Source organism: Hesperophylax consimilis, chromosome 19 (assembly GCF_061612785.1).
Source record: "Hesperophylax consimilis isolate HC1 chromosome 19, BYU_Hcon_1.0, whole genome shotgun sequence".
NCBI classification, from domain to species: Eukaryota; Metazoa; Arthropoda; class Insecta; order Trichoptera; family Limnephilidae; genus Hesperophylax; species Hesperophylax consimilis.
Genome location: NC_142854.1, coordinates 1,574,197 through 1,592,442, shown reverse-complemented (window position 1 = coordinate 1,592,442; position 18,246 = coordinate 1,574,197). Strand labels below are relative to the sequence as shown.

Sequence of the window (18,246 nt, the reverse complement as noted above, 5' to 3'; positions counted from 1 at the left end):
CGTAACCCAGGAATGTTTGTCTTTTTAAGAAAAATAGAAATAATAGTATTTATAATATGTTTCCAGTTTGGTGACTGAATTTAAAATATCAAAACAGAATGGCCGAAGCCCATCCAGGAATGGTGCCGAAAGACCAGCCGTGGTTGAATAATGGATTTTTAGAAATAATCATCCGGAAAGACCACACGGCCTTCGTGCCGACCGACATGATAACCATAGAAGACTACTTTTGCAAAAGTACCGTGAAGACGGGAGAAAACTACTCAAGAGATATGCTACGCCTGACTCTGAGTTTCAATACGACTAATGACAAGAAGGAAATCTTAAAACAATACAATTCTTATATCATTAAGTGCATGCATTCTAATGGAGTGGAAGCCTCCAGACTGCTGAAGATGAACCTCTTTAGGAAGGAGATCACAACGGAGACCTTGCCCGCCATCGCAGAAGTCCTCAAGGAAGCAACAGGTGTTTCTGTAAAACTCATGCCGAGGTTTGTCTGAAGTTATATTTGGTTTAACCACCTACATATATAGAGGAGGTTGAATGTGTTTCAGAAGATCATATTGGCTGTCATTGCAGAGTAGGCTGGAGTGACATTGCAAAAATCTAAATTCAGTATTGTTATAGCAAAAAAAAGAAGCCTTATTTCATGTAATCGTAAAAATTCTATAATAATAATAATATTTGGATGATTTGTATAGCGCCGTTTTTGTGCCAAATCACCTCAAGGTACCTGCAAATTTATAATACATTTCTACAATGATCTATGTTATTACTAACTATATATGGAGATAATATACAGTACCATACTTACCTGGTAGGTCACTTAAGATTAATACTTCATTGACATTAACTAATTGTTTATTGGCGAAATTTAGATTTACATTAGATTATTAGATTAGACAGGATTTAGGACATAATTGGAAAATTGGATATAATTGGAATTTCTCTCAGGAATGGTATATTTATATGACACCTTAAAACGGTAAGTTTTTAGTTTAGACCTGAATTCTGTTGGACTTGTCATGGATCTTAGTTCCGGAGGAAGTTTATTCCAAGCCTTCGGCCCAGATGCTCCGAAAGTGCAATCACCAAACTTAGTATTTGGCTTGCGCTTAGGTTCTATCAGTCTGCCTACAGCTGATGATGTTGCTTATCTAAGATTTGACTGCCTCAGACCAGTATTTTGCGGGATGCATAGTTCAGAGATGTAGGGTGGGGCCATTTCATTGATAGATTTAAACACCATCCAGCACAATTTATACAGGATTCTTTCAGGACACTTGAGCCAGTGAAGGTTACGAAGTTTTTCTGAAATATGCGAATATTTAGAAACCCAATGTAGCGCAGATTCCAAACCTGTGAACAGAATTCCAGGTGTGGATGAACATATGAATTATCGAGAACCAGATAAGTCTGTGTTGTTGAAGAAGTTGCATGTTCTCAGTATAAAACCTAGACTTTTGGTTGCTTTGGTGACAATATGATCAACGTGTACAAAGTCATGTTCAAGTCCAAAAGAACCCTAAAATCACGTAAATAATCTATATTTTTTCGTATGTGACATTGAAACATTTCGATATGTTGATAAAAAGCTTATTTCTGAGACTAATCAGTCAGTCGGTCAAGATCTGCTTGCAGACACAAACATCAGTCTTATAGGAAGGTATATCATCAGCAAATAGTAAAATTTTAGCGTTGTGGAAACATGTTGTGATATCAATTATATAGATAGAGAAAAGCAAGGACCCAAAATGGACCCCTGAGGCACACCGGAAGTGATAATTTTCCAGATGGAGGAAAATCCACCCATCGTGACAGCCTGAGACCTATTCGTTACGTATAAAGATATCCAACGAAGGAGATCTCCATGAATACCATGATTAACAAGTTTTCTAAGCAGAACGTTGTGGTTGATCTTGTCAAAGGGATTACTATAATCGGTATAGAATACATCAACTTGCACACGTTTATCCATGCAGGCAGACAAGAAATTTGTAAATATTATGAGATTTGTAGCAACAGAGCGATGATCCATGCTGAAATTCGTTGATCGAATTCTTTACGACAGGGAATAACTGGTCATAGACTATGTTTTCGAACACCTTTAAGAAAATGCATAGCTTCGAAATAGGTCTATATCTACTTCACACTTAGTTCCCAATTTATGGATTGGTATTATGTAGGCTCTTTTCCATCTTTTTCATATCTGGAAATGTACCAGTCTTGAACGATATATTGAACACACATATTATATTGTTGTATCTTATTTTTTTTTTGTAATTATCTATTAATCTATAACTTTTTTTATGTATTGTTATACCACCAATTTAATAAAATATTTTTTAATTGTTTTAATAAATGCTGTTTCTCAAATGTCCTAGAGAAACTGCAAGAAATGAAATACCCAAATATAATGTTAATAAAATAAAAAGGATAATATTTTATTAACTCTTAAGAACGGGTTGTTTTGTAAAATTTGAACAATTCATCAACATTCAACATTAATTTTAAATGTACACTTATTTAATAATAGTCACAATCTACTGAAATGATCGATATCAAATGAAACGTCAAAACAACATTTACGATGGATGTGATTTGCGCATGTATTCTATGTATATCAAATGCATAAAATGTCCGACTACAGTGACAACAATAAACGGCAGTCTACATAAAATGTGTTCTATATAGAAGACGGTCTGTGGCAGGACAACCTCTGCCCGGGCCCACTAGTATTATATAGATGTCACCTGTGACAGGTAAAACATATATTTTTTAAAACAGCGTCACCCGTTGGACGTAAAAGCAAAGTGCGCTATTGTTTCTCTATCTGCACAGACAGACTGAGCCACAGCAATGCGTGGTGGGGTACAGCTAGTATAAAATTAAACAAAAAATAAATATAATCTCTATCGAATCTTCAAAATTAGATATCTAATGTATTAAGTATCTATGGATGAACTTTTCATTTCGTTACAAATACACAATTTTGCTCTCAGTATCCCCCCGGTGAAAGACCGACCGCCTTTCAGAATCAAAAATTTGCTTGAAATGGCGTTGGCAGTATTTAGTGATCAGATCTCCAAACAAGGTACCTTCTTTTTCCCACCTCTTTTCCCTCCCACTCTTTCAGCCTCACAACATACCTCAACTGGGGATGTCCTAGCCCTACCGACACTGGGCATTCAGAAATCTTCTATCAATGGAACAGATAAATTATTATTATTACTAAATAAAATATTTTAATGCTGTATGATCTCTGCTTTATAAAAATGAAAAGTCTGAAAGGAGCCAGAGACTAGTGATGAGTCGTTCATGAGCGATCCGCACAATTGAGCTAGCTCTTTTTGATGAGTCTTATTCGTATGACTCCCGGTAAACTGTAGAAAAATCGTAGTAAAACCGGTAGAAAAAAGTGTTAAAAAAAGTATTAATTGTTATCACATACTCAGAGATGTGAATGGCGTATGATAGTCGGACATCTGGATATGGACATATGTACTCACCAACTAACTACCTAGCATCTTATTTATCTCATATTACGAGGCGACGTACCGGTATCATGAGTCGTATCATCATTCATACCCTGGGAGCCGTATCGGAGGAGTCATATTGTGCGAGCACATTATTAATTGTTATCACATACTCAGAGATGTGAACGGCGTATGACAGTCGGACATCTGGATATGGACATATGTACTCACCAACTAACTACCTAGCATCTTATTTATCTCATATCATGAGTCGTACCATCATTCATACCCTGGGAGCCGTATCGGAGGAGTCATATTATTCTCGTTGCTCGTTCGCTCCGAACTCCCGGCTCCCGTTCAATTGAGACATCGTTCTATTGAGACTCTTTGAGCAATAAGGAAATATTGAGCTGGTACGGTGGCTCCCGCTCTTAATAATATGAGTCATGACTCATCTCTACCAGAGACCCAGTTCGCATTGTCAGAGCAGTCATCATGTTAGCTGGAAGTTAACAGATTATTAAATAAGTATGGAAGCCGAATGCTTGAAAAGTCCGTACCCGTGATTTTTAACAAACTTAATAAAAACTTAAAATTGGAATATAATGAGAGACCCTGCCCTAAAATGGTAAAGCTGTGGTTAATAATTGATCAATCCACGTATCTTTGAATATCAGTACCTACCTAAATATGTACAGTGGTGCCTCACACAACGAACGCCTCGCACAGCGAATGCTGCACACAACGAACTTCCTTTTCGTTCATTTCACAATTCATACAACGAACTTCGCTTCACACAACGAAGTCGCCCGATCTTCTACGATCACTGCCGATTAATTGCATCCTCCCGTGCAGGCAGTCGTTAGACTCGTTAGTCACTGCGTAGTACGCTTAACTTACGCACGTATCGCAGCAATCGTTCTTCATTACGAATTAAATCGCACACGTATCACGGCAGTCGTCCTTTTAAGATAAACTCAACATTTTTTTTATATGATGGGTTCTAAAAAAAGCAGGAAGGTGATTTCTCTTGAAATGAAACAGGAAATAATTAGAAGGAGTGAATGTGGGGTAAAACAGTGTGACCTCGTCAAAGAGTTTGGCCTCAACAAGACCACCATTTTCACCATTTTGAAAAACAAGGATGCAATAAAATCAGCCAAAGTAGCCAAAGGAGTATCAAAACTATTTAATGAAAAACATAGATCTTCAATCCACGAGGAAATGGAGAGGCTATTAGCGATTTGGATTAAGGACAGGCAGGTGAAAGGTGACGTAACAACCCAAGATATTATCTGTTACAAGGCCAAGATAATTTATGAAGATCTAAAGAAAAACATCCCTGGAAGTAGCAGCAATCAAGATAATAAAGAAGATTTCAAAGCCAGCAGGGGGTGGTTTTTTTAGATTTAAGAAAAGGTATGGAATCCACAGCGTTAATATGCATGGTGAGGCTGGCAGTGCTGATAAAAAAGAAGCAGAAAAGTTCTCTATTAATTTTCAAAAATTTATTATGGATGAAGGATACTGCCCACAACAAGTGTTCAATGCCGATGAAACGGGTCTTTTCTGGAAAAGAATGCCGAGCAGAACATTCATTACAAAAGAAGAGAAGAAATTGCCAGGACACAAAGCCATGAAGGACAGACTTACCCTTATGATTTCGTCTAATGCCAGCGGAGACCTCAAGATCAAACCTCTATTGGTTTATCACTCTGAAAATCCAAGAATTTTTAAGAAAAATAATGTTATTAAGTCCAAATTGCCCGTCCATTGGAAGTCCAATCAAAAAGCCTGGGTGACCCAAGTTATCTTCAACGAATGGATTCTGGAAACCTTTGCTCCTGCCGTGAAGAAATTCTTGTTGGAAAAAGAACTGCCGCTCAAAGCCCTTCTGATACTTGACAATGCCCCTTCTCACCCAAAAGACCTAGAAGAAATATTGCAGGAAAATTATCCTTTTATCAAGGTGCAGTATTTGCCACCAAACACCACATCCATTCTCCAGCCAATGGATCAGCAAGTTATTGCGAACTTTAAAAAACTCTACACTAGAGCCCTCTTTAATAAGGTGTTTGAAGAATGCGAGTTTGGTGGAGACAATATGACTATCCGAATGTTTTGGAAGGAGAAATTTGATATCCTTTTGGCAATACGACTTATACAGAAGACCTGGGAAGAAGTGTCACAAAGGACCCTCATTTCTGCTTGGAAGATGCTTGTGCCTTCGTGGATTCAGGAAGAAGCAGTAGTTGATGACACAGAAGTGGTGAAGGACATCATCACAGTGGCCCAAAGGTTGGAATTAGAGGTAGAGGAAGAGCACCATCGGCGGAAAATGGATGAAGATGTGCAAGATTCGATTATTTCTTAAAATTAAAAAATGTGTGTTTTTTTCATTATGTTTTTAGATGTATCTAAATAAAAATAATAACAAAAAATTTATCTTTTTTTTTATGTCATCTTACCATATTTTATGCTACAGAACGAATTATTTTTTTTAACATGTATTGTTATGGGAAAACGCGTTTCACATAACGAACTTTTCGCATAACGAACTTGCTCCTGGAACGAATTAAGTTCGTTGTGTGAGGCACCACTGTACTCATAAGCTAAATATACCAATTTCTTTAATTAAGATAAACATTTCTTTAAAACACAAAATGTACTTGGAAATGTTTACCATTTTATCAAGAGTGGGAGCCATGGTACCAGCTCAAGATTTTCGTACGGCTCAAAGAGTCGACTCAATTGAACGGGAACTGTAAGCTCAGAGCGTATGACCAATAAGAATACTGCGCTCGTCCGATACGGCATCCCGGTATGGCTCCACCGGTACGGCCCGATATGACTCCCAGCGTAATCGTAAGAATGTACAACTTTTGGTACCGGATAAGATGCTAGGTACTTAGGATGTCGGACTGTCGGACGCCATTCATGTCTCTGAGTTTGTAATAACAATTAATACTTTGATAATTATAACACTATTTTTCTAAAATAACTCTTGATATAAAAAAGTTACTGTTCAATGAGCCCTGGTACGATTTTGCAGTCTGTCCTCTCTGCCCCTCCGGAGAAACGTTACTGTTCAATGAGCCCTGGTATGGTTTTGCAGTCTGTCCTCTCTGCCCCTCCGGAGAAACGTTACTGTTCAATGAGCCCTGGTACGGTTTTGCAGTCTGTCCTCTCTGCCCCTCTGGAGAAACGTTACTGTTCAATGAGCCCTGGTACGGTTTTGCAGTCTGTCCTCTCTGCCCTCTGGAGAAACGTTACTGTTCAATGAGCCCTGGTACGGTTTTGCAGTCTGTCCTCTCTGCCCCTCTGGAGAAACGTTACTGTTCAATGAGCCCTGGTACGGTTTTGCAGTCTGTCCTCTCTGCCCCTCTGGAGAAACGTTACTGTTCAATGAGCCCTGGTACGATTTTGCAGTCTGTCCTCTCTGCCCCTCTGGAGAAACGTTACTGTTCAATGAGCCCTGGTACGGTTTTGCAGTCTGTCCTCTCTGCCCCTCTGGAGAAACGTTACTGTTCAATGAGCCCTGGTACGGTTTTGCAGTCTGTCCTCTCTGCCCTCTGGAGAAACGTTACTGTTCAATGAGCCCTGGTACGGTTTTGCAGTCTGTCCTCTCTGCCCCTCTGGAGAAACGTTACTGTTCAATGAGCCCTGGTACGGTTTTGCAGTCTGTCCTCTCTGCCCCTCTGGAGAAACGTTACTGTTCAATGAGCCCTGGTACGATTTTGCAGTCTGTCCTCTCTGCCCCTCTGGAGAAACGTTACTGTTCAATGAGCCCTGGTACGGTTTTGCAGTCTGTCCTCTCTGCCCCTCTGGAGAAACGTTACTGTTCAATGAGCCCTGGTACGGTTTTGCAGTCTGTCCTCTCTGCCCCTCTGGAGAAACGTTACTGTTCAATGAGCCCTGGTACGGTTTTGCAGTCTGTCCTCTCTGCCCCTCTGGAGAAACGGCCTGATGGTTAGTTACCTACCCACAATTTAAAAACTTGTGATATTTTTATTTTTAATTTTTACTGCATTCATAGTTTTGTGAAAATACGCCTGTGTTTTTTTGTTGTTTTATTAGTAAGGGCTTTTTGTAGATTGTTCAAAATATTAAAACTCCGATTGGGTACATAGAAGATGACGTCTACAAATTAACATGAATTGTGATAAAGGTTTAGCCATCTTTATTAAAAATTAATATCCTCTATCTGACGAGCTTCAGTTCGAACTCATGTCGGGAAGTGGGTTTATGTAAAAGCCCCTAAAAAGGGTAAATCAATGAGAACACAGGCTTTATCAGAAGGGTCCATAACTGAGCCAGCTGGGTGTTTTTTTTTTTGTACGACAGACAGGTCGTTTTCAGTTTGGTAAGATCCGAAAATTATTTAAGAACTGATTTGCAGCGTATTTGTGTTTCAGATTACATGCGAAATATCTATTAATTTTAGTTTTGTACTAGCCTTTCCATAGTCTAACATACTATACTAATACTGCATACATACGGTATTTTATGGTGCGCTTAGACAGGAGGTGGAAAATGTGTCGCAGAAACCTAATACTAGGTAATTTTTGTATGTTGTAAAAAAAGGTTTGTATTAAAATTAAAATGCTAAAATTAAAAAGTTCCCAAATGCAGTCAGTTTCCTTTTATAGTAATTACGGAATAATTTTAATTACCAAACATAATAAAAAAACATCTTTTATAATACTTAATATTCATTTTTTGAAGACTGATTATGTACTTGGCTTTGTGGTAAGTGCACTCTCTTCACCAGGAAGATGAAATTTGCCAAAAATGTCAAGAAAAGAAAAAAGTCAACTTGTAGAAAGTAGTGATACTGATGGAAGTGGGGGAGGGGAAGGAGAAAGGGGAGTTCAAAAGTATCTGGTCATTCTGATCAGACCAACAAACATAGATCAATACATTTCAATATCTCCATCTTAAACGTCCTGTCATTTATGGTCCTGTCTCTCGCCAGATGGTACTAATAAATACAACAGTTTCTGTTATGAAATTTCAGTATTTCTTGTAATGGTACACCAGGCTTATCTCACCAGGGCAGCAGCTTGAAGGACGTAAATATTTCACGAGCCAAGCTTTAAAACAACTGAAATACCGGCCCTTAGCTAGCATGTACAGCATAAATATACCACTCTCATGTAGAGCAACTTTACCGACCCATAACATTTAATTGGTCCTCGTTGGGTTTTGAACTCACGACCTCTTTTGTAAAACATGGAAAATGAATTTGAATTTGAAAAAGTCAAGTAAGTAATCATACAAACGAGTATTTTTTTTTTTTTTTTTTTTTTTTTTATATTCTAGATAAAAGAAAATTACATTTTTCACTTATTTAACTAGAAATAACATATATATTACACATAAATATATTACACACTGATATTATTCACTTTCATTGTTTTGTTGATTGAGCATAAAACTGATATATAAGTATTATAAAAATATAGCGCCTGAAGCGCAAGTTATTTTCTGAAGAATGTTAGTAAAAAGAGAAAGGGTACTGACAGTAGGAACTTTTTATAATGGCCACACTGAGATAAAATCCTGTTTTCATTTTATTTGGAGTGATAAAAAATATTTTTACTATTTATTTAATTTTCATTTGAAACTTTCAAATAGATTTTTGACAATATTTAACATACATTATTGAAAAAGCTTGTAATTGTTATTGGGAGATTTTGTGATCGCATATGGTAGCACTTTAATTGTCGGCAGTCGCTTCGTCGCCATAGAAATAAGCGTACCCTTTCCGGCGTTATCGGCTGTATAACTCAAAACTCAACTTTTCCATCGTTCATGGACGGCTTCAAAATGTTCTCTTCCGAGAGCCAGCCGGAGAATATCGAGCCCACGGCTCCGGACAATGTCCTGGTAATATACCCGACGACGTGTCGGGTCTGCCTGAAGAATTCCGACGATCTGTCGTCGATATTTGGACCGTCGAAACTGGACGGTGTTGTGCTCAGTGAAAAAATAAACTTTTGTGTCGATATACAGATATACGATAACGACGGACTGCCGGAGAAGATATGCAATCTCTGCGAGGATGAGCTGAACGTGTCCATGGGTTTTAAGAAGAAATGCCTGGAATCTAACAGTATATTGTGCATGATAAAGAATTTTAAGTGTAATGTCAAAGTAGAGACTGAAGACGCGACGCCTAAGGACGAAGATGTCGAGTCCGTTCATAGTTATCAGGATGAGGACATCAAAGTCGTGCCTTCGAGTAATAAGAAGACTAAAAAGATTGTTAAAAAAGAGAAAACAAAGAGAGATTCCAGAGACTCTCCGGTTAAAAAGGATACTATTGATGTCAAGAAGCGAACTTACATTACGATGAAGGGAAGGCGCAGAAAGCTGGACGATTTCACCAGGACTAATTACGATATCGTGGAAGACGGTTACAAGTGCAAGATGTGTGGGAAGTTGATCACGGGAAGGGCTGCCATGAAGAGCCACTTTAAGAGCCACTCGGGCCCCATGTCCTGCTCTGAATGTAACAAGGACTTCACCAGCAAGCAGCTGTGGGCAAAGCATTACAAGAAGGTACCAATTTCTCCATTTGACACATGTGTATGCGCATGTATTCTTCTCCTTGACACCAATTAACAACTAGATCACTCGATTGTCTTTAATTTCAATATAAAGCTTATGGGTTATAGAACAATACTTTTGATCTCGCTTGTTCCAAGCCCATTCCTGTAGAAATGTTGGTATTATTCGCTGAAATTGGGTATTTTTACTCTTGTTTTGAGTTGTCAACAATATGGCTTCTGTTTGTGAAATGAATTCAAGACCGGGACAAACTAATTTATTTACATAAAAGACAATGAATTCATCCATCAGATATATTAGAAACCTTACCTGATTCGAGTATCCTGAAATAATACAGTTCAATGTTGAGGTGGCTCGCAACTGAAATTGCCAGCAGTGCATTTCACTTTTAAAATGTACCTTGTATCTAATGTTATATATAGGGGTAGCAAATTAATTAATAATTCACACCACCAAGTTACATTTGTAAAATAATACTACTCCGTCAAGGTTCGCAAAATCATCTCAATAGTAAAGGACACGCAATTCATCGTTGAAAATCTCGCGACAGTGTTTAAATTCACCGCTCACGAGTGCCAATGTGTGATTGTTAAAGTGCTAACATTGTAAATTAGAATTCCTAAACTAATTCCTTCCAGATGCATTGGATTATGCATGACCAACGAGGTGCAAAATTCATTTGCCTTCGAGGCGCATGTGTAGATAGATGGTGCACGGGATGACTTATTTTATTTTATCAACGGTATAAATATATCATACACAATAATTACATGTCACAGAATGCAAGCATAATCAAACACTAGTAATAATTTAAACAAACATAACATTTAACTGTGGCATTTGATCATAAAATGACTACAGAAAGTCTAAAACTAATACAAGCTCTAGAAGGAGATACAAGTACATACAAAATATTATAAACAAGTATGACTTATATATCTGTCTCGCTCATGTCACCGTTTTGGTGGACCGAGCTCTCTCATTACCGCCCGATGCTGTTCCAATGTAGTATTGTAATACAAAGTTTGCGCTTGCACGTTTGAGTCTTGTACTAAAAGATAGCCCAAATAATGACTGGAGCGTACTTTCATATATTGATGACTGGGGCATTTGTAAGTTATGTGAAGACTGAAGACAAGCAGTGCAATGCACAAATGCACTTGCCACGGTACCGCCTCTCGATGGGTGAAGTAATTAACTTACTTCCAAACCGTTTATTCCTGAAAATACCAATTCACAACATCCAATCCACTCTCAGGTCAGAAAGGTTAGCTAGAACTTGGAACATGCTACATATCATAATATTAACTAAAATAGTCAAACTCAAGTTGAAAACTTTATTTTAAAGGTAGCCCATTGAACGTAAATTCAATAGTTCCAACCTTTTCACTTCCCGCACCACCAGTATTGTTTATTCGTAGAAGCCTCAACAATTAGAATTACTTGATCCGTTGTGTGATTCAGCATCACTGAGGGAACTGCTATATGCCAAGCCAGACTGTTTATACTTGATTGGATTCCAGGTGCACTGCTCGTACACGGAGGTGTGCCATGAGTGCGGGCGTGCCTTTAAGCACCAGGACCACCTGAAGGCGCACATGAAGGTCCACTCCATGGCACGGCCCTTCGAGTGCCAGTACTGCGGCAAGGGCTTCCGCAGCAAGAACAACATGCAGATGCACGTGCGCAGTCATCTCAACCTGAGAGAGTACTCCTGCGAGATGTGCGGCGTGGCGTACGTCACGCCCAGCGCCCTCAGGTACGTCCCCATCTCTGATTTACTCGCGTACATAGAACATAATACTTTCCAGTATCTATAGCATTCTGTGTCTGTTGGCAGGTACCACATGATGACCCACAGCGGCGTGAAGCCTCTGCAGTGCACCTTCTGCGACTACCGCACGGACAAGAGCAGCACTTTGACGCGCCACATCCGTAAGCACACGGGCGAGAAGCCCTTCACCTGCTCCTTCCTCGGCTGCAATAAGTCCTTCGCTGCCGGCAACGAGCTCACGCGCCACTGCCTCTCGCACACGGGCGAGAAGCGCCACGCCTGCGAGAAGTGCTACAAGACCTTCCGGCGTGCTGACGCCTACCGCAAACATATGATGAAGAAACACAAAGTACAGAACTTCCAGATTGTTCGCAAGACACGCCTCATCTTGGAAGACGTGGTGGAGAGCTTGCACACCACGGGGCAATCTGCATCCGATAACCTGAACGCTGCCGTGCAAGCCGGATCGCAAAACGCTATCACCAACATGGGCGTAAATAACATCACCCTCAACAACATGGGTGTTAATAATATAGGAATTGTGAACATGGGAGGCACCGATGTTGTGGTTGCTGACGGGGATATGGCCATCCCCGGAATGGCCAATGCGGCAACCAGCACTAAAGAGTTGGAAGAAATTGTTAAGAGAGAAAAAAAACTCATCAAAAGTGAGAAAAAAGAATTCAAATGTATCTAAGTGCTAAATAATTTGTCTACGGTTTAAAAGCGAGAGTGAAAATTAATTTAACGATTATTATTATTATTATGGTGAATTTAAAAAGTGGCGACGTTGGATTCCAAATTTTGAAAGAGTGAAGACATATTGTTTATTTTAATGGAGGGATATTTGTTGTTTTAATGAGAGTATCACGTTTAGGAGAAATAATATTATATTATATGACGAAGTGCACTGCCGTAAAAGTGAAGTAAAAGATGCCTAAATCAGTTTTATATCGTAGTCAAGTAAGTCCTAGTATAGTCATTCATATAATATATTATATTCAAACAAGCTAATAAACATTTGGAAGTCATATTTTATAAATTGATTTTTCAAAATATAATTTGTCTGAAAATTATTATATTTTTCAATAATCTGTTTAATATTTAATAATTATCTAATGGAACATGATTTGAGCGCTATTATGGAATGTTTTTAAGATATTTTACATTTCGTAATTAATACGTAATAGTTTTTATCTCAGTATAATTTGCCGCGTTTTAGGGCAATCGTGCAATCATTGATTACATAGGTTTATTTTGTACTATGAATCTAGAAATTTTGTAAATTATTATTCTTTAAATACATATAATTATTTTATGTATTCACTTTAAAAAAGGACACAATTTTTTTGATTTCAGTATTTTCCCAACCCATTCTGTCCCTTTTTTAATGTGAATACCGCACAAGAGTCCCAACTGCTCCCTGCTAACCAGTTGTGCGTTATTTGAACTTAAACTGACTGTTTTTGTGAAACTGGTAACCTGCACTTGTCTCTTGACCAATAATTATCTGAAAGTAGAGATATACGTAGGTTACTGTGCGAGGGGGATTGATTTATTCAATTAACTACATTGTGTAATAGGCTATTAGTTATGTGTTGCCATCAGACGGCCATCTCAAAACCAACAAAGTACAGTGTAGTACGGGAGGTTCATTGTAAGTATTGTAATAGCTTCTTCCTTTCTGCCTCCCAAAGTACTCCTGGCTCAACACCTTACAGTCTGAGAACTGAACCTGCGTCAAGGTGAGTTTTAGCAGAAATGCATTGGTTTACATAGTGAGAAGAACTTACGTGTTTCTGCACAAATATCCTTGCATTTTATATTATTTGTCATGTGCCATATATATATATTTCATAGAACATCAGTTTACATTCAATTTCTCTCCATTGTATATTTTTATTTACATATTTTGCATAATTTTTTTTCTATTATCCTTTAACACAGTGTAATATTAATAATTTTGAAAATCATCCTAAAAAAAATTATTTGAGTCTATAAATGATGCAAACTTCCACTGTAAAGTATGAGAATATTTATTTTTAGGTAATGGGTGCAAATGGATCATTTTGTGTATTTTTTTGGTTTTATGAAAATGTTTAAATCAGTTAAGATTCCACAAAGTATCACAGCGGGTATGGTTATCGGTTCCTGCCCCGGTTTATAGGGGGAGAGACCGGTTGTGAGACCCATTGACCTCCCAACACCGCACCACAGCGAGAGGGAAGGATTCATGGCACTGATTCCCTCATTACTTTTCCTCTCTGTGATAGTTTGTGGATTCAAATATACATATTTTTAGTTATCGTAGATTTAAAGCCATCAATATAATAATCTTATATATACAGGTGTTTAGTTAGTTGATGTATGAGTTGTGTTCCGACAACATGTCTGTTTTGTGTTTTGTAGCTGGTCTGGTTCTCTGATCATAGCTGTTCCTAAATACCCACATATGAACATATCCAATAGCTCTGTGACCAATTTATCCCTGGTTCAAGATAATCAATTTGATATAATAAATACATAATGAATACTTGTCAACCCTGCAGCTATGTAACAGGCAGCTTATATATACATATCGTCGTCGCGCTTGCAACACCAACTATGTGAGTTTTACCAGGGTTTAAATGCGTTAATAAACAATGTTTGAAAGAGTATTATGCGAGATTGCATAAGCAAGCGCGACAATGATATGTTTTTCACAAATTAACTCACGCAAAAGAATTAGTTTATATATATACATATAAGAGCTTGGGGTGTGAATATCACGGCCCCTTGAGATGAATAATCCAATTATTATTGTTATTTTAGAAGAAATTACAAAGCAGCACCCAATGCTTTGTGGTTACACTCATGACTGTATCCGGGTGACGGAGTTCAAATCTCACAGGCGGTACGGTACGTTGGTTGTTTGTCTTTAGGTAACTAGTTCATTTCTTTAGGCCAACTTACATCAAGTTTAGAAGAAAGTTTCCAACTTCAGTGAGACATCATATTATTATAAGAATAGTATTTTAATTAAATTCTAATGGTGTTTTATTATCATCGATGGTTGGTAAATTATTTTATTAGTCCTAAATAAAAAAAAACATTATTGTGATCTTTGATTATATTATTTTTAAATAATCTGTTAATTGCCATTTTATTTCATTTGGTAAAATGAGCTTCTAAAATAAACATTTTATGTTGCTAAATATTATGCAGAAAAGTATTCAAAATAATGGTAAACATACAGAAAATAGGGACACGCTTAATACGCACATTTTATTTAAAAAATGCTTTGTAGTAGTTGGATAATAATAAGAAATGGAAAATAATCATTTTAATAGTTATTCATTGTTATTGATAACGATAACAATGGCCAAAAGTTTTAAGGTAATTTGTTTTCTTTTAAACCAAACATAAAATAGGTTGTCAGTTTGGGTTTAATTAAACCATACATAAAATATGTCATAACATGGTGTGAATAAAAATGTCAAATTATCCGTTAATAGCTTCTAAAATGCATTATTTTTCGAAACTGAAATATTTACTATTTTCTGTATATTTACCAAAATAATTTATAAACTATAATAATTTTATGACTCAAATAAATTATTAAATCTATTTTTACAAATATTTCATTTGGATCCTAGAAAATTTAACATAGCAGGAAAAACTTTATTAGATGTATGTACTATTAAATAATTTCATTTAATAATAACCCTTTCGTTAATTTAACAATCAAACTGTTTTAGTGTTAAAATGTATTAATAAACAGTGTTGTAGCCCATGTAATGTGGTCCACTTTGTAATTCACATACTAAGTTAGCCAAATGATTTCCGTCAGTGCTCGAGTATAAAGTATAGTATAGCCTTTAAAACAGCCACACATTGTACGTGAATTCTGTCCTTTAATACTTATTGATTGTTACAAACATTCTCACTTATTCATACAATTATTGGACAAAATAACATGCAGACAATCAAAGTGTTGCTTGAAATGGCTTTGGCAATGTTTAGTGATCCAATCGAATAGCTGGACTTTCTTCAATTGCTACCAACTATTTATTATTTGGTCACCCTCTTTATTTTAATCTATGGTCACTGAAATGTGTATGTTTTTTTTATTTTGTCTAGAATAAAAGAGATTGAACTCCTAATCTATTAGAATAAATAGGTTAAATATATATTCCATAGAATGACCAGTGGCTTAACTAATCCCGCAGCAATGTGAGATGATTATTTTATTAATATGGTAATTATTATTATTATTATTAATTAGCACATACAATCGTGGAGGAAGATTCCTTTAGTATTACATTATAAATATGATATGCATAAATCATATTCCAAATTTTAGAAGAAATTTCTCACTAGAAGAGCCTTAATGCTTTCCATTTAAACTAAATGTTAAATTAATTTTAATTCTTGTAATAGTTAGAATTGCTTTGAATAAAGAATATTTCAATCTAGTTTTATATTATTAATTTAATTTGTAATTAATCTTCTTGTTGACATTCTCTTTTACCTATGTTCGACGTAGCCGTACTACATTTCCAAGGAAGATAAGCGAGGTAGTTCTGGAGTCCTGTCAAAGTCTGTTTTCTCTTTGTCTCTTGACTTTGGTGACGCAGAGCAGCCAGTCCTTACAGTGAGGTGTGAGTGAAGCAGGTAATCGGTATAATTAATCCCTCGGTTTTTTCTGTCGGAAGGTCGGAGTATTTCTGACGCTTTAACTGAACTTTATTATTTATCTACACAAATAAAAATGTAAATGTAATTTTCAAAATCTTAAAAGTTTTTCACCGATTGCTTTGAAATTTTGACACAACATTGCATACGCATGTGTCTTAATATACCCATATTGTATAGATGTCACCTGTGACATGTGTGCTATTGTTTCTCTATCTTCACAGACCAACTGAGTCACAGCAACGCGTGATGTCATTAATTCTTTTGTGGTTGACTTCTAGATTCGAATATAAAGCATGCTGTTTATTCTTTCTAATATCATTTATTTCTAACCATGGCAGTAAAGGAGACAGCACGATTTCTATGGCTAGCGTTACACTTGTAAGTTTTTTCGTAAATTTACGACTTCTAGCCAATGGGCGCATTGGATTTTCAAAATGCAAGATGCCCATTGGCTAGAAGTCGTAAATTTACGAAAAAACTTACAAGTGTAATGCTAGCCTTAGAGATCGCTTGAGCTATTCCCAAAAGTAAAAAATTAGACTGAGAGGTCAATAGAGCTGTGTTAAAGGAACAAAAGCTAACTTTCCACTACAGATATTTATTTTATTTTAAATGCACCTTTACAGTTATACAAAACCAATAATAAATATACATTTTATTTCATTTTGTAATAATCGCGTTTTTGAACTGTTGAATATTTAATTGGAAAATATGTATATCAGGGGACAGGTAATTTAGTAACAGAATCATTTTTCCGAGCGGCATTACTAATGGTAAGTTAGTTCTGCATTTTGGAAAGACAAAGGTTCTGTGCCGCGCACACTTGTGTAATTGTCAGGGACATAAAAGTTTATATGCTGTTGTCAGCAAAGCAGTTTTCCTTCTATTGGTGAGGCTATTAATACCCAGCATGCCGGACAAAAAGGCTGATGGATATAACCAGGGATAATATCCAACGTTTCTAACTCGACTCCAATTTTCATTATAATTTTGAAATTTGCCTATTTAAATAAAATTAATATTTAAATTCACCTTTCATTTCTCAATAATTTTAAATGATGGCCAAGAACACCCTTGAAGGGTGAAAGCCAGAAATAATGGAAAAAAAGATATAAATATCTCAGAAACTTCTTTTGTACTTTCTTTATCATTTGAGAGTAAGTTAAATCCATTGGACCCCATATTACTGAACCACTTTCCAAAATGCTACGTACTGAACTATAGTATAGGACACGAATCGCAGCCGAGCTGCAAAAATGTCTGGAGTTGCTTAGCACAAATCCTAGCATTCTTAAAGCTTTGTTGCAAATCGTTTCTATGTTGACGTGAAATGTATACGTGCGTATCAAATTCGATTCCTAAATCTATCGAAATAACAATGTGCTGAAGAGATGAATAAGACATTTTGTAGTTATAGTAAATCGTTTTGTTTGCCTTGGTGTAGCACATAATGGAGCATTTCTTAATATTAAATCCTAATTTATTGGTATGACTCCACTCGACGATAGAATTTATATCATTTTGTAGCTGCAAGCAATTTTCCAAAGATTTTATTAAAAGGAATAGTTTCATGTCATCCGCGAATAGGGGAAACTTAGAAAATTTTATGCAATGGTAAATGATACCTTATCTGATACCAACCCTGACATATGTCAATGAGCCGTTGATGGATTTGCCAGACCGAAGATGTTCTGTCAACAACAGTCTGGAATGTAAAACCTATGCATTGTTTCTGGTTCTGAG

The 18,246-nt window shown here is 36.7% G+C and overlaps 1 protein-coding gene across 1 annotated transcript; it reads left to right on the top strand.

Annotated features, from left to right (window-relative positions):
* Positions 1–9,226: 9,226 nt before the first annotated feature.
* Positions 9,227–16,250, top strand: LOC149414622 (uncharacterized). Its single transcript, XM_089643588.1, has 3 exons — positions 9,227–10,043; positions 11,576–11,811; positions 11,893–16,250. The coding sequence occupies exons 1-3, from the start codon at positions 9,294–9,296 to the stop codon at positions 12,521–12,523; spliced, it is 1,617 nt and encodes a 538-aa protein (XP_089499714.1). The 5' UTR covers positions 9,227–9,293; the 3' UTR covers positions 12,524–16,250.
* The last annotated feature ends 1,996 nt before the right edge of the window (positions 16,251–18,246 follow it).

What these genes read in the sequence shown, in the direction of transcription:
- LOC149414622 (XM_089643588.1), top strand. Translation starts at nt 9,294, where the DNA reads ATGGACGGCTTCAAAATGTTCTCTTCCGAGAGCCAGCCGGAGAATATC. An exon ending in GGGCAAAGCATTACAAGAAG is followed by an intron (nt 10,044 to 11,575) that starts GTACCAATTTCT and finishes ATTGGATTCCAG; the next exon opens with GTGCACTGCTCGTACACGGA. An exon ending in GTCACGCCCAGCGCCCTCAG is followed by an intron (nt 11,812 to 11,892) that starts GTACGTCCCCAT and finishes GTCTGTTGGCAG; the next exon opens with GTACCACATGATGACCCACA.